We start from the raw sequence: 21,113 nt of genomic DNA, 5'->3' as shown, positions 1-21,113 counted from the left end.
GTTGATGGCTCTTTCCTTTGAGGAGGAGTCAGAGACAAATATCTGAGGAATACCTTGGAAAGACTTGGGAGCCACCAGAACTCAGAGCAGTGGAACTGAGGCCTTAGGACTCTTGTCTCCAGCTCAGATTGTGAAGCAGAGGTACTCACTTTTAAGTAACATTCTCTAAGGTATTTTATTTGTGGGATAAAGCTAATTACCTTCTCCGACCCTACCTCATTACATCACCACATTAGCAAAGACAAGAGAAGTACGGGGTTCCTGAGTTTTCATTAAAGAGTCATTTATCTGAAAGGAAGGTCATAATGCTGCCAACACTAATTGAAAGAGCACTTACTTTATGTCTGATCTGCATGACTGAAAGAGAGGATCTATCCCTGGCCTAGGAAATACTTTTAATGGTATGAAGAAATGTCTAAGTAGGCTAAAAGAGGTTAAATTCCACTGAAGCTTTCCAAGCATGTGCAGATAGTAGTTACAGAATGTCTTGGTCTTGCTGGGCAACCTTCTCAGTAGGCAAGATTTCACCCTGGCCTGCTAAAAATGCTACTCACTTAGGTTTTACGAGTCCACGTGCCTAGGCTTTTTACTGGGAAATTGTAAGGCTTACTGTGGCCTAAGATGATTCTTTCTGGACAATAGGTCTACCAACAACCTTCTTGAGGAACTGCAGTTTGAGTGTATAACCCTAGTTCCTTTCTAACTTTCCAGCAACTCTCCTGTATTTGGCTGGGTCTAGTAATGCCTATTTGCTAGCAGCTCCTCCATCATGACATGCAACCGCATGTCTCTGGGCCTCTGCTCTGCTCTTTCATCTGGAACTTGCTTCTCTCTTCCTCCTTGCCTTTTGCTTGTTTCCTAGGCCATTTATCATATCAGACTCAGTTTAGGAGTTATCTTCTTCAGAAATCCTATCGGGAAGCTCTGTGCCCTGTAAACCCCCTCTATGGTAACAATTCCATTGTAGCCAAATCGAATTCATACACGAGATGTTCACAATTTGCTTATTAAATAATCCAGGTTATGCATACCCTTGCTTATTTGGGGTGGGACCAAGGAGCTAATTTTAAAAAAGTGTGTGTGTGATAAAATACACATAAAACTGACCATCTTAACCATTTTTAAGTGTACAGTTCAGTGATATTAAATACATTCATAATATTGTGCAAACATCTCCACCACCTCATAACTCTTTTCATCTGTAGATCTGAAACGCCACACACACTAAACAGTAACTCCCCATTCCCCCTACCCCAGGCCCTGGTTACCACTATCTAACAATCTACTGCTAAGCCCCTGGTAAACTACTACCTGTCTCTGATTTTGACTACTCTAAGTACCTCATATAAATGGAATCATACAGTATCTTACTGTGACTTATAGCTTATTTCACTTACCACATAATGTCCTCAAGTTCATCCACGTTGCAGCATGTTGTAGCATTTCCTTTTTGAGGCTGAATAATAGCTCGACATACGTATATGCCACATTTTGCTCATCCATTTATTTACTGGTGGACATTTGGGTTGCTTCCAGGTTTTAGCTATAGGGAATGATGCTGCCTTGAATATGGGCATACCAATATGTCTTCAAGACCTTGCTTTCAGTTCTTCTGGCTACATACCTAGAAGTGGAATTATTGGATCATATGGTAATTCTCTTTTAATTTTTAAGGAAACGGCCATACTGTTTTCCACAGTGGCTGTACCATTTTACATTCCCACCAACAGTGCACACGGGTTCCAGTTCCAAGGAGCTAACTCTTAAACATGTTTTTAAGGTGTCCACTGAAATCTGAGAGATTAGATACCCAAAAGGGCAAATTTGTTATGAGGGGAAGGTATGTTACAGTGACCACTTGTTGGGTGCTTACCTTGTGCCAGATACTTTAACATTTTACATTAACTCTAATCTTTCTATTATTCTAATCCTTACAATAACCTTTTCAGAGAAGTATTATTACCTCCATTTTATAACCGAGGCTAAAGATGAAATGACTCATCCAAGGTCACACATCTAAGAAAGTGCACCAACCAACACTCGTACACAGGTCTGACTCCAAACCAAGACCCTGTTATTCCACAATATCAAAAGGCTATTAGGGGTGACTAATCCCACTGAATCTCAGATACCCTGGTTTCTGAGTGACTTTTCTGGGAAAGTACCCCTGGTAAGAAACGAGAATGGCAAGTATAAACTGAAGATTCGTCTCTCAGCTAAGCAACTGCATTTAGCCTTACCTAGATTTTTAATGGTTTTGTGAGGGAATAAAATGGAAAATGTGTGGCCTCCACAAGGCCGAGAGGCTGAGCGCGGGGTACAGGTTTCCTGGGGTCTTTCGGCGTCAATCTTTATCTGCCGAAGGTGCTTCGCCTACCCCTGCACAAGGGGCGGGAAAGTGTGTGTGTGAGTGTGGGAAGGAAGGATGGGTGGAGGTGGAAGATTCTCCAGCCAAGCGCAAGGCAAGCGACTCTGCCGCCTGGCGCAGTTGCCAGGACAGCGCGGCCAGAGCAGCAACGGCAGAAGCCGCACCGCGTCCCGGCGGCGGCTGCGAGTCCGAGTGACGCATTGCAGGTACGAACCAGCCAATCAGAGGCCGGTTCAACGATCATCGGTGAATGAGTAGCCACTATGATGCTCCTCCGCGCCGCAAAGTAGCGCTCCTCAGGCGCGACTCCCCGGGCCTTTAAACCGGCTCGCTGGGGAGTGAAACCCACTTACGTCATTCATTCGCCCACTTTCCTTTATCTCTTGCCTCGTCGAGTAAATAACAGTGGATAAAGGAGTCTTGAGAAGAGTTAGAGAGGAGGGGGTTAGCCGGGACTCGTTTGAGATGTTCCGTTATCTGGCATGCGGCGGAGGGATCTGGCGGAGGGAGGTGTTTATGAGGCGCTGGGGGCGGAGGGGAATTAGTCCGAGTGGGGCGAGCGAGCTGAGTGCTTGTGTGGTCGCTTCTTGGAGACCGGTAGCGCTTGCAGCATGGTGAGTGCGTCGCTAAGCTGCCGGCGCTTGACCTGAGGGGGGGACGAGGCTGAAGCAAATTTGTTAAAGAAAGGGAACGCTGCTCCCCCACACCCTTCAGGAGTGTACTTCGCCAGAGGGATGGCGCGAAAGAGCCTGGGGGCACCGCGGCGGTTGCGTCGCAGGTGCTCCCCCATCCTCATTCTCCTCAGGGAGGAGTCCCCTAGTGTTTCGGGGGCCGGGAGCATTGCCTACGAGGCGCTGAAGCTCCTCAGAGGCTTGGCTGGGTGAGGATGATGGATCTGGGGTGGGGGGCAGCCCAGCACATGGTGCAGAGGAGAGACTGGAAGGGCGGGGGAGAGCGGGAGGGCAAAAGCCTCGGGTCGGGCATCTCGAAAGGTCAGTCCCGGGGCCGGATTCAAAAGCCCAACGGACGGTTAGTGCTGGCGCCAGGAAGCGCCTTTGTCCGCTTGCGGCCGCCATGCGCCGAGGGGGCGGGAGGGAGCGCGAGGCCCGGGGCGAGCGCCAGCGCCGCCGTTAGCCCGCATCCCCCGCGTGCCGGGGGGGGGCCGGGGGGCGCGCGAGTGGGCGCGGCGCGCTGTGTGGGCCGAGCCCGCGCGGCACGGGGAGCGGCCGGGGGGGGGGGCGGGGCGGCGGGGCAGGGGCCGCCGCCCGCTCGCCTCGGCTCGCGCCCCAGCTGCTGCGCTGGCACCTGCAGGGCTGCGGAGGTCTCGGCGGCCCGCGGCGCTGCGGGGCCGGCCGGTTGGGGATGGGTGGGGGAGGACGACTTCGGCAGTTTCCCATTGCTCTCCGGTGGCGAGAAGGAAGCCCGGTGGATCCTGATCTTTCCACTCCATTTGGGGCCTTCTTCCACCACCCAGGCTGGACATTAAAAAAAAAAAAAAAATTAAGTGGCTTTGTCGTTGAAGGAAATGCTCTTTATACCTGAAGTCTGGCGCATCCTCAGAGTGCGCATCTTGTTAGAGAAAGTCAGCTCCAGCTTGGGTCTGAAAGGCTTTTTCTAGTTACCTAAGCTTTGGGGTGACTGACGTTCTGTTGTGAAAGTCGCTTTTATCCTGCCGAAACAGTTAAAAAGGGCCAGTGTCTATATCCTATTGAGTAGTCACGTGCACCCCTAATGTTAAAGAACCCCAATCACAGTGTTGCCCCTGCTCCAGCTCCTTTGAAAATGAGTCGTATTTCCTTACAGAAAATGCCAGACCTTGGTAACGTGCAGTTCACTTCTTTTATATAGTAATGGCTGTCAAGTACTGTGGTGATAGAAGAGTATACCGGGGGCAGGGGTAGCAGGGAATTTTAAAAAGCATTTTCCTGTCACTTGAGACGGGAACTCCTGTTTTTTTCCTGTTTAAAAAAAAAAAAATCTAATGAGGGCGGTAATTTGCAGTACCTACTTTGTGTTTCCGTCTGCCAAGTGGTTACGGCGATGGGTGTGTCCAGAAGGCAAGGTGACATCTTAAACAGGAGTTGGGAATCCTTGCCAACTGAAACCTCCAGCCTGTATGGGTGTGGGGAGAGCAGTTCACCTTGGATAAAACTAGTGTTCATTTAAGTTTGCTGCACTCATTCTATTTTGATACTCTATTTTATTCTGAATTTGAACATACTAGTTGAATTTACTTCTACGTGAAACAAGGTGTACATGATATGCATGTAGTCAAGGTTCGGTATACATTATACGCATGTAATCAAGGTTCCAAATTGTGCAGTAAATTTTTTAAAATGTTTTTAAATGAATGGTAAAATTTTTACCTAATCAGTCTGATACTTGAATCAGGAACTCGAATAGATTTTCTTAGTGATGCATACAGTTTGTGTCTACACTTTATGGTGCTTTGCCGGTGATAAGATTTTGTAGTTACTGTTTACATCATTGGTGCTTTGGCGGTTTTCAGTTAGTATGTTCAATTGACAGTCATTGTTAAGTAAAATTAAGTTGGAAGTTGTCTTAAGGTAACTTCGTAACTATAAGACCTGAAGATTTAAAATTAGGACTCTAGCATAAAGTTTAAAGAATAAGAGTTTGGAAGCAGAATAAGATTGCTCACATGGCCTTTGGGTTTACATATAGTGTTTACATGTACGTGTACACGTACGTGCGCACTGAAAGAGCCAGGGATTGCTTTAAGAAGACTTGGGGCCCAGATGATTGAGATATGAAGAGGTAGAAAGTTTTGTGCTTGTCTAAATAATCAGTATTGTATCAAATTGCAAGTAGATCAGCTTGTGTTACACTGAGGAACTTCACTATGGCCCTATTAAAAATATATAGAAAGTTCTAGATTTAGGTACAATGATAAGTAGGCCTTTTAGTAAAGGTCCTAATTTCTATGAAGTAATTTGTCCTAGTGGTTTCTTTTTTGGTTGAAGGTGCTATATAGTAAGTGCTGTTCTGTCAGAATTAAGGTGTCCGTTAATGCTACTGAAATAATTTAAAGACTGCTTTTGATACAGGTAAAACAAATATCCTGACTTCTGAAATTGTAAAAAATAAATTTTTACTAAATGAAGCCTTTGTTGTATCTAAGTAGAACTTGGAATAAAGAGGAATGAATGGAAGCTAGAAGTTTGTGTTCCATTTTAAACCTGTGGATTCATACATTAATCAGATAAAAATTTTGGATTATTTTTAAACTGTTATTCACTAGATAAACTCCAGGAGTATCCATATCTACTTTTGAATGCTGTTTAGGAAATGTTAGGGGCGCCTGGGTGGCTCAGTCGTTAAAGCGTCTGCCTTTGGCTCAGGGCGTGATCCTGGCGTTGTGGGATCGAGCCCAGCATCAGGCTCCTCCACTGGAAGCCTGCTTCTTCCTCTCCCACTCCCCCTGCTTGTGTTCTCTCTCTCCGGCTGTCTCTCTCTCTGTCAAATAAATAAATAAAATCTTAAAAAAAAAAGGAAATGTTTAATAGGTACATAATGCATTCACTTTTCAGGTCACACATTAGTCTACATTAATGTTTCTCTGTGTTTACAAATCACCTGTGGTTCTTCAAAATGCAGATTCTAGTTCAGTAGGTCTGATCTGGAACCTGAGAGTGTACTAATGCTGGGAAGCTTTCTCTGGAGTGATGAACAGGAGGAGGAATTCAACCAATGTTGTAGAAATAAAGGAGTAAGAACTAGGCATCTCTCTAGTGGATTATTCTTTACTGAGATAAACACACATGTTAATGAGCTTGAGTTTTCCCAAAAGTATAATTCTTCTAGTTCTTCCAAGAAAATGACACTCTCCGTAGAGTGAAATAAGAACCAAATTTATTTGCATGTAGTTGGAAAAGGCTTACAAATTAGGGTGCTAGGGAGTACTGTGTTTTTTTTGCTTTTAGTAGGTCTTAATCTCGATGTTGCTGGTAAAGTTTACTTTAAAACCTTGAACTCTGGATTACTAGTAAATACAAAAACTTCTTTAAGTTTCTTGAAAGATTGCATGCAAAATCGAGGAGCACTTTTAAGGCTATGATAATTCCTTGAAACTCATTTGTGAATTTTTCTTTTAGTTTTGGGGGGGTGGGGGAGGGGAAAAGGGAGAGAGAATCTTAAGCAGTCTCCATGCCCAGCAGGGAGGCGGGGCTAGATCACAACCCTGAGATCATGACCTGAGCTGAAATCAAGAGTCGTCATTTAACTAACTGGGCTACCCAAACACCCTCATTTGTGAATTTTTCTAAGATTGTGTCTACCTAGAGGTGGAGAGCTGGGCAAGATGGTGTGGGCCATTAAATTTTGAATTTCCAAGCAAAATTGGATAATTTTAAAGTATTGTCTTATAGCCAAAATCCTTTTCTTCTTTCCTTTCTTCTTAGCTTTAATATCAATGCACCTCCCAAAATCTACCCCTACCCCCCTGTTGAGAGAACACTATTTCCCTTCCTGCACATAGCAGTCATTCTTTCAGCTTTCACATATACTGTGCCTTCCATACATTTAGCTTAACTAAGTCTTAAGTTCTAAACTGGTTTTCACCTGCCACATCTGTCCCTGGGCTGTACCTCGTGCTTTCAGTTTAGGGAAATTTATTTTCTCAGCTTAATCAAAGATAACATGGAACGTGATAGGTTTGCTGGTTTTTTTTAAAGATGGTTAACAAATATTTATTGTTCATGATGTTTAATTTTATATTCTGATATCTAGAAAAGACACTAGACAATGTTATGCAATGCTTAGTTGTAAATGAATGGGAAGAATAACATTAAATAAATTTCCGTGTAGCAGTAATACATTTTTAAACTTAATAACTTCCTAGTTTAAAATAGGCATCCCCATGTTATATGACAAGAAAAGCACACATGTGCATACGTATATGTTGGTCCCCTTAAGTATTTCATAAGTGATCTGATACACAGAGTGGAGTGAAGATGACTGGAATAAAAGACAAAGTATAGCAGGAAAAAAATAAACTTCAAAATGCCTGCATATAATACAGTCTCTGAGATCTTTAATGTGGGCCCTGCTGTTCTCTGAAGCAAGAGACCATGCATGTCTGTCTGCTGTGTGGAAGTTGAACTAGTCAGGTTCATATTTCGCCTTACAGGTTCTTTGATTTGGTTAATATATATAAAGTAATTATCACAGAACTCTTTGGGTTGGCCCTTTAGATAGCTTCTCACTCTGCACAATAACCTTTTAATGTATTAATATTGTACAGATGAAAGTGACTACGAGAGGTTGAGTAACATGTCCAAGGTCACGTCGTTCTTTAAGTGGCAGAGCTAGGATACTAGTATGTACAGCAGTGATTCAAAACACTGCTTTCCCCCCCCACTCTACCATGTTGCCCTTTTTTCAGAAATGATAAGTCCTGCAAAATGGAATCAGAGTAGAAGTAAATCCTTTATAGCTTCTAACAAAGTACCAAGTCAGTGGGTTTACCGTGTTTTAAATCTTACTTCTTAGGGAAAACAATGTATGACTGATTTTATATCAGATGGAGGATTGGGATTTGGAAGGATAAAAGTAGATCTTTTTTTTTTTTTTTGACTCTTGCGTTTGAACTTAATTATTGCCTCTTCAATTTTAAGTTACCGGGCCTTTTGTTTTTTTTCTTTTTTAGAAGTTGAGTGTGCATCAAGGTCAGATCAAAATTGTTGAGCAGGGAAAGAAACTTAGGCTTTCTGGGTTCCTTCCCAAATTTTCTCATGGTGTCCTCTAGAGAAATGTGATGCTATTATGTTCCATTAAGGTATTCTTTAAAAAGAATGAAACCAGGCAGTATTTATTCTTTCATACTAATAAATGAATGGATTAATGACAGAATACTTGATTCCATATAGGTAAGAATATTAGAAGGCTGGGTCTGATGAGTGCTAGTACCACATAAGCAGTTGCTTCATGGATTTATGTACTGGTAACTGGTGAAATGTCCAGAGATGAAGGCCACATGAAGAAAAAGAAGCCTTGGTATTTTGCAGATATGTTTATTATATATTATGGTACTCTGCATTTAAAACTTCCAGGCAGTGAGTGAATCCATCTAACACCTTTGTGTTTAATTCTGACTCCACTAGTTACTAATTTTGTACTCCTCCCTGAAATTTAACCTGAACCTCTTTCCCTATGTGTAAGATAGGGGATAATAATACCATTAGAGGGTTATTGCGAAGATTGAATAAAAGCAAAATCTGTAAAGGGCTTTAGCAAATGCCTGGCCTTTTTTTTTTTTTTTTTTTTTTAAGTAAAAATAGCCCTTCTCTATGCTAAAAACATCACAAACCTTAGGCACACATTGGGATTTCAAAAGTCAAGAGAAAATGAACGGCTGGACTTAACATTTAGTAAATAATGTAGTTCAAATGTTGAGAATCCTGGATTCTTTGCAGTTGCCTGGCAGGTAAGGAGAAGTAAAAACTGGTAGCTTTCATGTTGCCCCAACCAGGACAGCTTGGATTTTTATCTTCATAATAGATGGGATTTTTGCTTTGTGTTGTGGGTTTTCTGTTCGTTTTAGGTTTGGAAAATCATTTTCATGTCCAAATGATGCGTTTAACCATTTATAGGGGTAATTTTGAATGTAGTCCTTGGACATTATTTTTGGTTCAGTGGAGATTTCTGGTAACAGTGGTTTTTATCAGAGGAGGTGAGCTTAAGTTTAGGTATCTTAATTTCGAGAAAGGAACCAATGTTTTTGTTGGATTCTCATTTTGCTTTAGAAGATTAACACCCTTTAGATTTTCTAGTATGCCAGATTGCTTTTTTTTTTCAGTTTGTGTGAAATCAAGATTTTCATTTATATTCTGAAATAATGCTTGGGATTTAACTATTAAACTTGGTCAAGATGGCTTAGCTTTGAATACTTAATATGTATTTTCTACCTTAAAACGTATTCATTTTCTACCTATCTATGTTTGTTGCTGGTACTAAGGAGTGTTGATACTAAGTGTAGTTTATGGTCCAAGGTAAACCTTGAAAGTTTTTAAACTTGGTTCTGCCCATCTACATACTCTGAAGTCACTTACCTATCTCTGTGATCTCTTTGTAGGCTGACCAACTGACTGAAGAGCAGATTGCAGGTAAGAAATACTTTGCTAAATGGTACCCGTTGGATTTTTTTATAAATTGAATAGCCATCCTCAAAATAAAATACCTGTATGAAAGAATTGACTTTGATCTATGTAGTAGATAGTAACAAATGGTGTAATGTAATATAATAATTGAACCTGCTTTGGCAAATGAGAAGGTACGCTTGCCTGTGAGAGTTGTAGGAGGCTAACTGTAATTAAAGGCAAGGTTTTAGGCTATGTGGGTGTATACTTTGGAACTTGGTGGTGGTGGTCTTTGTTTTTCTTGAAGATTATCTTTAAAACATGATTTTTTCTGGGCAGTTTTTAACACTGCAACTCCAAATTACTCTTCACGAGAAAAAAAGAGCCAGGTAGTAATTAATAGGTAACTTGAAATGTTGAATCAGAAAGGGAACATGAATTTACCACAGTTTAAAAGTAGCTAATATTTTAACTTTAGAATTGCATGTAGAATCAATCAGGAATAACCATTATCTAGAAAAAAACTTAGATCTGAAAGTTACCGTTCTATTTTCTAAATGTGTAGTAAGTTGAATTTTGCCTTAAGGAACAATAACAGCTATTGAAATGACCTTTTAAATCTTGTCTCCTTTGGTTTGCCATGGAAATATATGAAATTGTTATGTAAAACTTGATGTCTTGTTGTCTTTATGCCATAACATTAAACATTGGTACTTTTGATTTTATTCTAACACTTTGAGATGGCTGGTAAACCTCAAAATGTTGGGGAAACTTTCTAAAGGATTTTTTAGTTTATTGTAGTGTTGAAATGCTTTTCAAACTCTCTCTTCCTTTACTCTCTTCAGACTTTTATTAACACAAGCATCAAGCACTTTTAACTACCACAGTTTTCCTGGTAGGCAAGAAGTTTGAAGCACTAAAGCGTTTTGTTTTTTTGTTTTTTTTTAAATGCTAGAGAAAACTGAGAAGCCCAGTTGGAACTCAGCTATATATAGCCCATTTAAAGTAAGCCCCCCTCTCCACATAAACAAATTTGGAGGACCCAGAAATCACTAATCTTCTCAAATATTCATCACAAATACTATTTGATAGGACTATATAAAGTAGGAAGCTATTAGCATGAAGGACCAAATGTAAGCAGGTTTTATTTTTACTTATTGTGTGACTTTGACTTAAATCTGAGATTTGTTTTCTAGGGTTGGTAAATTGCATGTACTGACTGTTGAAGTAATCAAGTAGAGCTTTTGAACTGATTTCTTTGTTCGTTTATACTATTTTAAATGTATCAGTGAAATGTCAATTATTCTAAAACAGTTTTTTTTTTTTAATAATAATATATTCTTTAGGAAGTGACAGGCTAATTCATATATCCAGCCTTAAACTCTTGACTTCTCTAATACATTTGGCCTCCCTCTCTACCTTTCATTTCTTGGTATTCCCAGTAAGGTAGTTGTCCCTGCTGTACACAGCACAGCATTTTCACTTTAAGGTAGAAAATGTATTATTTAAGGTATCTGTCACATAGTTGATGCTCATTATTGCCCTCCCAAACATACATAAAACTATTAAAAAAAAAACCAAACGAGGATCAATCTTCAAAGACTGATAGCATTTTCATAAAGAATACTAGTAGTAGTTCACTGGAACATTTACTTTAAGATTAATATCGCTCTTTTTGTTGACTTTCATTATATAATTAAAATTCCAGTGGGGAAGGGAGAAAATCTATTCTAGATTGTCTCCGTACCCTGCATTTTCTTAGGCTTTTAAAACCATTCCTTGTATCCCAGGTTTTGGTGAACCTTTAAAGGAGTCAAAGCTTTTATACTGCTAAAGTAAAACCCTGTGAAATCAGGGACCTTTTTATTGCCTCTTGTGTCCCCTGTGCCTCCACATAGTAAGGACTGAAGAATGGATACACTTCTTTTCAGAGGTGTGTGACAAAAAATGTTCCAGAACACTGCCTATCCGATCCTAAGAATTATTCTGCCTCCTTCCAAAATCCCTTCCTCCTAAATTTGATTATGTTTCAGTGTCCACCTTTGAGGTAGAGGCAAATTATTTTCTTTATCCTGATAAATTTTAATTGGTGGTAATCAGTAACATCTTAGAATCTTTACCAAAAAAGTAAAATGTTTACAGATTTCATACATAAGTCAACATTGAATATACTAAGGTTCTTTTTAAGCTATTTTAACTTTATATGACAATCATTACTACTTCAGGTTTGTTCAGAAAGTCTACTAACAGCAGATAACTTAGTCTAGAGAAAATGTGTTTAGATGAAGTTACTAGAATTGTTTACCTAGTCTTAAAAGAGCAATCCAGAAGTCCATTGTGACATCACTAACTAGTTAATTTTGTTGATGATTCTGCCATGATGTCATTAGTTGTTGGCATTTGACAATTTGTGGACTAATAGGAAAAGCCTATAAGAATTTTTCTTTTTTAAAGGTCCAGTGTAGGGGTAAAACTTATTTGATGAAAAATGATAACCTTACTCAGTTTACATAGTGCCAACAAAAAGTCTGATGCATGCCCTTTAAGAGATTATTAAGTTCAGAATTTTCTAAATAAATGGAAGTTGGTAAACAGGCATTTGATTCAAGTTATTCCTGGGAATTAGAGTTTAGAATGGCATGCTTCTATACGTAAAGATTATACCAGTTATAAAGTAAGGTAGTGAGTTCTAAGGGCAGGTGAATTTTAATTGTACTTTTGAGTTTATGTTTATTTCAGGTTTTACAGGTATTTCTGGCTCTAGTGTAAAAATACAAACAAAAATTTGGAATATTAACATTTGTTCCTTTCTTGTATACATAAACTAATAGCTATAGCATAGATAAGGTCTTATTTTCTGCTTTTTACTTATTCCACAAGCATTTTAAAAGTTAATGTATTTTGGGGCACCTGGGTGGCTCAGTCGTTAAGCGTCTGCCTTCGGCTCAGGCGTGATCCCAGGGTCCTGGGATCGAGCCCCACATTGGGCTCCATGCTCTGCTGGGAGCCTGCTCTCCCAGTCCCCCTGCTTGTGTTCCCTCTCTTGCTGGCTGTTTCTCTGTTAAATAAATAAATAAAATCTTTAAAAAAAAAGTTAATGTATTTTAGGAGCAACTGGGTAGCTGAGTTGGTTAAGCATCCAACTCTTGATTTCAGCTCAGGTCTTGATCTCAGGATTGTGAGCTCAAGCCCTGTGTTGAGCCCCATGCTGGATGTGGAGCCTATTTTTTTAAAAAGTTAATATATTTTAAAACTCCTTGAATTTAAGAACACACACACATATATAAACTTACTATGCATCTTAATAATTAAGTCATAGAGTAAAGTGATTATAGTTAGTTACACATTGGAAACTTTTGCACATAATGGTAGTGTTAAACACCTGTAGCTAAGTATTATAGCAGTGAATGTAATGTAAACAAAATCATGTTTCTAAGTGCTTTAACTTTCTTGTAGCCTAAGTTATTAGGTGATAGATGCCATGTGTTCAAACCCTAATAGTTTATGCATTTCTAGACAGTATTTCTATCCTGTTTAAAAAAACAAAAAACCCCGAGTAAAATGGAAATGTCTTCATCAGATTCTGTTTGTGGGATTTATTGATCTGTTTTTGTCATTGAGTCAATCTAGTAATCTACCCTAGGCTAATTTCATAAAATCAATCAATAGTTTGCTACTAAACTTTTGATACCAGGGGAGTTTCTCTGAAAACAAACAATTTTAAATGGAATGGAACTACGTTAATACTGAATGTAGTAAACTACCAACTAGTCAGTGATGACTTGATCTAAAGCTAAGCAGTTAATAGATTTTAAACAGAAGAAAGCAATGTGGTAGTCTAAAAAGGTAATATGACCCAGGTAGTTGTGTAGATAATTTTAAATAAAGAACCCAGTTAGAAGGCTGTTGTAATAGTCCAGGCAAAAGATGACGGGGCCATGAAACAAGATACTGCTTGTAGAGATGAAAAAAGAATCAGGCAATATTGAAATGGGAGAATTCAACAGGATTTGTTGACAGATTTCACAGGGAAAGAGTTTAAGTGTCTTTTGCTTGCATTCCTAGGGTTGCTGGGGAGTATAGAACTCATTTTCGTAAGTCTTGCTTGGGGTCAGCCAGGGGACATGTCCTGTAGGAAGTCAGAAATAAAGGTACAGTAGCCCCCCCTTATCTGTGGTGGGAAGGATACATTCTAAGACTCCAGTGAATGCCTGAAACCACTGACAGTACCAAACTCTGGTTTTTCCTGTACACACAGATGTATAATACAGTTTAATTTATAAATTAGGTACAATAAGAGATGAACAACAATAACTAATAATTGTAACAATATACTGTAATGAAAGTTATGTGAGTGTGGTCTCTCATACTGTACTTGTCCTTTTTGTGATGATGTAAGATGGTAAAATGCCTATGTGATGAGATGAAGTGAGGTGAATGATGTAGGCATTGTGATGTAGTGTTAGGCTGCTATTGACCTGACTGTATGACAGAAGGATCCTCTGCTTCTGGACAGCAGTTGACTATGGGTAACTGAAATGGCAGAAAGAGAAACTGGATAAGGGTGGGGGAAGTACTGTATTATGTTGAGATAGATGAGCAGACTAAAGAAGCCGTCAGAGATGAGATGATCAAAAAGAGGAAAAGGGATAAGAAAATTGGTCACATCTACGTGTGAGAGACAAATAGGAGCAAGAACCTTTGGCAGTGTAAGGTAGGTATTCTGAGGTACTGTTGTGAAAGCCAAGAGAAGTTTAGAGTTTTTAAGTGTAGTTTTGGATGCTGCAGGAAAATGAGATCATCTTTTTCTTTCTTTTTTTTTTTTTTTTTTTTTTAAGATTTTGTTTATTTATTTGACAAGAGACAGCCAGCGAGAGAGGGTGCACAAGCAGGGGGAGTGGGCGGGGAAGAAGCAGGCTCCTCATGGAGGAGCCTGATGTTGGGCTCCATCCCAGAACGCTGGGATCACGCCCTGAGCTGAAGGCAGTCGCTTAACGACTGCGCCACCCAGGCACTCCGAGATCATCTTTTTCTTGACACTTAACTAAGTGTTTACTTGCCAGACATAGTTGTAAGTGCTTTATGCTTAGTAATTAAGTTTATAAACTTAGGAAGGTAGGTATAGTTATTCCTATTTAACAAAAATGAGGAAGCCGAGGTAGAAAAGTTTAGTAACTTAACTTGCCTAGGTTACATTACTAGTAAGTAGCAGAGCTGGAATTATTTAACCTAAGGAACTGAGTTCCAAAGTCTGCTTTTACTTTCTATGCTATATGGCCTCACATACTTAAATACACTTGTTCGATTGGGCAACTAGGTCACTATTGGTAAACTTGGCATTTTCAACTGACGAGTTGGAGCTGGAAGTAATTTTAATAGTGGATTGGTAGAAGACAGGGATATAAGTAATGGGCTTCCCAAGATTTGGGGAGAGATAAGGACAGGCATGTAAGAGAAAACACAAGGTTTGAATTTCGTTTTAAGCTAAGAGACATGATATATGTTAATGGCGAATCAGTGGAGGAGTAGTTGAGTCCAGAGAAGAGATTATGATGGATTGAAACTGGGATGTATATGAATTGGAGCAAGGGTAGAAAGGCAGGGGGGATTAAATAGCCTTGGACTATATAAGAGGAAGCAAATTATTTCTTAAACATGTCAGGTATGTATTTTCCAATGTATAGATATGTTGAGGGAACTAAGCCATGTGAACTTTGGAACTGCTTTTGGATTTGCTTGTGAAGAGGGTCTGGTAGCTTTTAAAAAGTACCCTACCAGAAAATACTGCCTTTGTGTTATTAGCTCATTTATATGACCTTGCACTACCAAGTTTAATATCTGCATTAGGGGAAGCCAGGTATTCTAGACTGTTGCTTCAGCAGCTTTCCATCTAATCTAATGATGAGTTAAAAGGAACATGGTTTCACAAGACTATTTTTAAGATGTTAGGTAATATATTGCAACTCAAGTTTGGGATTTTATATTCTAAAGAAAGGTCTAAGTTATCTTTGTTGTCAGTGATAGAATACTTAGCTAAAACTGGCCATTCATATCTTGATCATCCCGTTGTTAATATCATTATAGATTTTCGGTGATAGTTCCTTATTATGCCAGAAAAGGAAACTGGCCTATTGCATATTGTCCTTAAGTTTAAAGGTTGTTTTTTGGTTTTTTTGAAGATCTTATTTATTTGAGAGAGTGAACAAGAGCGAGAGCACAAGCAGGGGCAGAGAGGAAAGGGAGACGCAGACTCCCTGTTGAGCAGGGAGCCCAACATGGGGCTCACTCCCAGGACCCTGGTATTATGACCTGAGCTGAAGGCAGACATGTAACCGACTGAGCCACTCAGGTGCCCCTTAAATTAGTAAGTTTTAAAGAGACTTAATTTTAACTTCCAAGAATTACTCTGATTATAATGCATATAGTTCTACAGAAACATGTGTTGGGTACCAATAGTCTTATTCTTATATTCTGAGCTTTAATAGAAAATAGAGAAGCCACTCATTTGGGGCTTTGATTCTTTGTCTCCTTCAACCCAGAATAATTTTGACTTTTATCTGGTCTAGATACTGGAGTTCTTTGTAAGAGTTCAGGTGAAAAAACTTGCTGATAGGTCAATATGAGCATATATTGGTATGATTAGCTAAAGATATTTGAAATATCACAAGGTTTTCCTTCCTAATTCTTCAGGAATCAAAGCTGATTTCAGGTGTTACCTCCATGTATACTTTGCTGTAAGAGTTATTAATACATTATATTTAGGAGGTTACTTTTTATTGTTAACCTGTATGTTTGGATTGTGATCTCTCTTTAAAACAGAATTCAAAGAAGCTTTTTCACTATTTGACAAGGATGGTGATGGAACTATAACAACAAAGGAATTGGGAACTGTAATGAGGTCTCTTGGGCAGAATCCCACAGAAGCAGAGTTACAGGACATGATTAATGAAGTAGATGCTGATGGTAAGTTTTTTTTAAATTAGGAGTTTGGGGAGGGGGAGTTGAAGAGGGGCGTTTTAATTCTTTGGTACTATTTTAATGAAAAAAACCATTTCAGGTAATGGCACAATTGACTTCCCGGAATTTCTGACAATGATGGCAAGAAAAATGAAAGACACAGACAGTGAAGAAGAAATTAGAGAAGCATTCCGTGTGTTTGATAAGGTAGGTATTCAAGGATTGGATTTGTTAAATTTTGAGGATGAATCTTGGCAACGGAGGCATCACTGACTTTGGAACTAAGAAACTGATTTTATTTTTTAAGATTTTATTTGAGAGAGAGAGAGAGAGCATGCACACATGGGCAGGGGGAGGGGCAGAGGGAGAAGCAGACTCCCCACTGAGCAGTGAGCCCAACGTGGGGCTCCATCCCAGGACTGTGGAATCATGACCTGAGCTGAAGGCAGATGCTTAACTGACTGAGCCACCCAGGGGCCCCAGAAACAGTGATTTTAATGTAGGATATCCTACTGTATTCTCAGTGACAATTTATTGGTCAACTATAGATTGTTTTTGGCTGGTATGTATTTCTAAGTATATTTTTCTCCCTAATGTGAAGTTTAGTGTAAACTTACTAAACTTCCATTCCAACTCTGAGTCTATAATTTTACTTAGATATCTTACTAATTTTTTTTCTAGGATGGCAATGGCTATATTAGTGCAGCAGAGCTTCGCCATGTGATGACAAACCTTGGAGAGAAGTTAACAGATGAAGAGGTTGATGAAATGATCAGGGAAGCAGATATTGATGGTGATGGTCAAGTAAACTATGAAGGTAAATCACTACCTCCTTTTGTGCTTTGATTTTAAGTTACAGGTATTTGTATATCTCATAGGTCAAAATTAGTGACTCCCCCGCTCCCCAAATGAAGATGCTAAAACAGTTTTTGTATTTACAGACCTTTTGCTATTCAGAATATTTTCTACAGACTAGGCAAAATCACGATCACCTGAGAACTTTTTAGAACTGTTTACTCTCAGGTCCTATCATATACCTAGAATTTCTGCATTTTTATAAGACTGCTGGACAATTTCATGTGCACATTAAAGTTTGAGAAGCACTGTACTCCATACTGTGCTAAAACAATCTTTTTATTTTTATAATGATTGTGGAACAATTTGAAAAGCTTTAAACTTACTTCAGGATCCTCAAAATGAAAGTAAGGTGACTGTCCTTCCTTCATTGGATTTATTTTCCCTCTAATTAGCTTTAGTCTGAAACTGTTTACTTATGCTTCAATTCAAAATACCATGTTAAACTTAAGAGCAAAAATGCTTCTGTTTATAATAGCTTGTCTAAAATAAATTTGGTTTATGAATTCACAGCCTTAATGCTAGCCTAAACTAGCTTTTCTTTGTACTATATATATTTTTGAGGAAAGAAAGGGGAATTGAAGACTGCTTAGAGATTGAGTAATGTGATTGGTTTTGTCAGTCTTTTGCCATTGACGCAACTTTTTTTGTACTTCTTCTTTTTCAGAGTTTGTACAAATGATGACAGCAAAGTGAAGACATTGTACAGAATGTGTTAAATTTCTTGTACAAAATTGTTTATTTGCCTTTTCTTTGTTTGTAACTTATCTGTAAAAGGTTCCCCCCTGCTGTCAAAAAATATGCATGTATAGTAATTAGGATTTCATTCTTCCATGTTTTCTTCCCTTATCTTACTGTCATTGTCCTGAAACCTTATTTTAGAAAATTGATCAAGTAACATGTTGCATGTGGCTTACTCTGGATATATCTAAGCCCTTCTGCACATCTAAACTTAGATGGAGTTGGTCAAATGAGGGAACATCTGGGTTATGCCTTTTTTTTAAGTAGTTTTCTTTAGGAACTGTCAGCATGTTGTTGTTGAAGTGTGGAGTTGTAACTCTGCGTGGACTATGGACAGTCAACAATATGTACTTAAAAGTTGCACTATTGCAAAACGGGTGTATTATCCAGGTACTCGTATACTATTTTTTTGTACTGCTGGTCCTGTACCAGAAACATTTTCTTTTATTGTTACTTGCTTTTTAAACTTTGTTTAGCCACTTAAAGAAAATCTGCTTATGGCACAATTTGCCTCAAATCCATTCCAAGTTGTATATTTGTTTTCCAATAAAAAAATTACAATTTACCCAACTGTTGCTCTGAATCTGAGTCCTTTAATTAACTTGAGGTCAGACCATTTTGAGAATCAAATATGAGAGTGGTTTTTACTTGGTTTAATTTAAGTTTTTGTTGTTATTGTTGCTTTACTACCTAGATTTGTGTTTAGTTTTTAAATTATGATACTTTAAGTGAAAGATTAAAAAACCTTCTGTAAGTGTACCTAGTGTGGGAACTGACATAATGTAGGTGTTTATTGTTTCCAGTCTTTTTTACATATTTTTCAACTTTGGCATATCTGTCCATATTTAGCCAGGCATTGATTTTTAAAATACTTGTTACAAACAGTCCTGGGGGGGGGGGTTGTCATTATGTTTTTACTTCTATTTGCTAATGTTTTATTCACAGTTTTTTTTTTTTTTTTTTTTTTAATAAAGCAAGGGAGAATTTTCAGTTGTCCTGCCTATCTAGGACATGTTTTACAAAAAAAGGTATTTTTAGGAATGGATTGGCAATAACTAAACCTTGTTTTAGTTTTTCTTGCTAGTAAACTAAGCCATTGCTTTCTCTATAATTTTCAGCTATTCAAAAAGTGGTTATCAGGGTTTTTTGTTTTTTTAGCTACCTTTTAAATACTTAATGAAGGATTCCATAGCAAACCAGAGCCAAGATTAAAACATTAAGTATAATTATTACCTGATTATTGTAGCCACAAGGTTTATCTTCCAAGGGGGCAATCCATTTGCCAGGTTACTGCCCATCTTGAACTATTTTAATACCATTGTTATTAGTTCTACCAGAAAATAAAAAACTGAATGGTTATTGAAGGATAAGAGAGAGAAATAGGTTTTAAAGAGAAGTTATAGGCATGGATAATCTTCATGGGGTATTATATTATTACATATTAGGCAGGCAGTCAGTGAAGTAGGAAGATCTTCATTACATGTAACTTTTGTTGTCAAAAAGAATACCAGCAGGTATTTGGTGGGAGATGATTAATGTGTCTGGCTATGTGAGGCACAAAAGTTTGCAGAGCATTAAACGTGGGCTTTGGAGTTTTATTTCAACAGGGCTCAGGTCACTACTGTGGGTAAACTTTAAGAGGTCACTATTAATCCAAGTTTCGGTTATCTTACCTGCAAAAGGGTTACAATTTACCCAACTGGTTTTTAACTTGGCTTTTACAATAGTGAAGGTAAAGCAGGTAGCATAGTCCTTGGCATTTGTAGTAAGTGTTCAATCGATGTTACTATGCTGTTAAGCCAGTTATGACTCTGTAATAGGAGGAAATTGATCAAAGTTACCTTTCCCAGGTTGGTAGTTCTTCCAATTCCTACATTTTCAAGTTTATTTAACAAGGTGGAAGGGGGCACACTGTATTGGGGTGCTTTTGTATATCATATTTTTATATTCACAAAAGTGACAAAGTCAACATTTTTATTTTATAGGAAATCAAAGGATATAGCAGGTTTTTTTTTAAGATTTATTTTTGGGGGGGTGGGGGGCTTGGGTGGGAGGACGGGCAGAGGGAGATGGAAAGAGAGACTCAAGGAGAGTCCTTGCTGAGCGTGGAGCCTCATGACCTTGAGATCACAACCTGAGCTGAAACCAAGAGTCTGTGTAAGACTATACCACCCAGGTGCCCCTGAAATACAGAGCAGTTTCATATAATTTAACTGGTCATATTGGGCACATTACTGAGCTGGATTCGTATCTCAATTCTACTTCCGGGACTAATTTTAAAACCTATCTTTACATCTTAACCATATTGCCTGTTTTGTTTTAGCAGGATCATGGTAATTGGTAATTCTTAACCTGGTACTGTCTGTAGCATGTTTGCTCTCAGATAATTCTAAGAAAAACCACTACTGCAGTTAAAAATCCATACTTTAGGATGTATTTTATGGAAGTTTTATTAAAGATCTGATGCGTAGAGAGGCACTGTTGACCTCTACTTAGTGTAGTCCCGGAGAGAAATGCCTCCCCCCACCTTTTAAAACTGCTGTTATGATAACCTGAAAATAAATCTTAAATTTTTCTCAGTGATATTGTACAAGACTATGCTTTCTTAGGAGGACGTTTTGTTTATCGTACATGCTTAGTCTGTCTTATTGGTGAAGTCCTTGAAGTCATTGACCTATGCTGTTCCTATTTTTGAGATACTTGAAACTATTTTCTCATCTAGATGTTCTTTCTATTTCACACCTTGTATGGGTTTCTAGACTTCTCTGTACCTTTCATCACAATCCTTTAGTCTCTAGAGTACCATTCCCTAGTTGGCTGAGCCAGTTTTACAGGCTCAGCCAAAATAAGAAAGTGAAATGAGGAACAGTGATGGACTTGATTTAATCTCTTATTATGAAAACTCTGGTTATTAGCCTCTTGGCCTTATAATTTCAGTTGTAATTTCAAACGTCGTGTCTGGTTGTTTTTTTTTCCCCCCTTGTATTTTTTTTTTTAAAGGCTGTGTTGAATTTAGGATCCCATTAAGGGAAATGAAGTCTTGTAGTCTCTCACTACTCAAAAAAATCACCTACAGAAACTTAGGCCATGCTTCA

The 21,113-nt window shown here is 38.7% G+C and overlaps 1 protein-coding gene across 1 annotated transcript; it reads left to right on the top strand.

Moving 5' to 3' along the window:
- The first annotated feature begins 2,870 nt into the window (after positions 1-2,870).
- On the top strand, positions 2,871-18,588 carry CALM2 (calmodulin 2). Its single transcript, XM_045787937.2, has 6 exons — positions 2,871-2,982; positions 9,462-9,492; positions 16,285-16,428; positions 16,523-16,629; positions 17,104-17,239; positions 17,945-18,588. The coding sequence occupies exons 1-6, from the start codon at positions 2,980-2,982 to the stop codon at positions 17,971-17,973; spliced, it is 450 nt and encodes a 149-aa protein (XP_045643893.1). The 5' UTR covers positions 2,871-2,979; the 3' UTR covers positions 17,974-18,588.
- The last annotated feature ends 2,525 nt before the right edge of the window (positions 18,589-21,113 follow it).

This window comes from Ursus americanus, chromosome 7, assembly GCF_024610735.1.
Source record: "Ursus americanus isolate L20-20 chromosome 7, mUrsAme1.1.p, whole genome shotgun sequence".
Taxonomy (NCBI): Eukaryota; Metazoa; Chordata; class Mammalia; order Carnivora; family Ursidae; genus Ursus; species Ursus americanus.
The sequence above is the reverse complement of the archived record's forward strand: the minus strand, read 5'-3'. Positions and strand labels throughout refer to the sequence as shown.

What these genes read in the sequence shown, in the direction of transcription:
- CALM2 (XM_045787937.2), top strand. An exon ending in GACTGAAGAGCAGATTGCAG is followed by an intron (nt 9,493 to 16,284) that starts GTAAGAAATACT and finishes TCTTTAAAACAG; the next exon opens with AATTCAAAGAAGCTTTTTCA. An exon ending in TAATGAAGTAGATGCTGATG is followed by an intron (nt 16,429 to 16,522) that starts GTAAGTTTTTTT and finishes AAACCATTTCAG; the next exon opens with GTAATGGCACAATTGACTTC.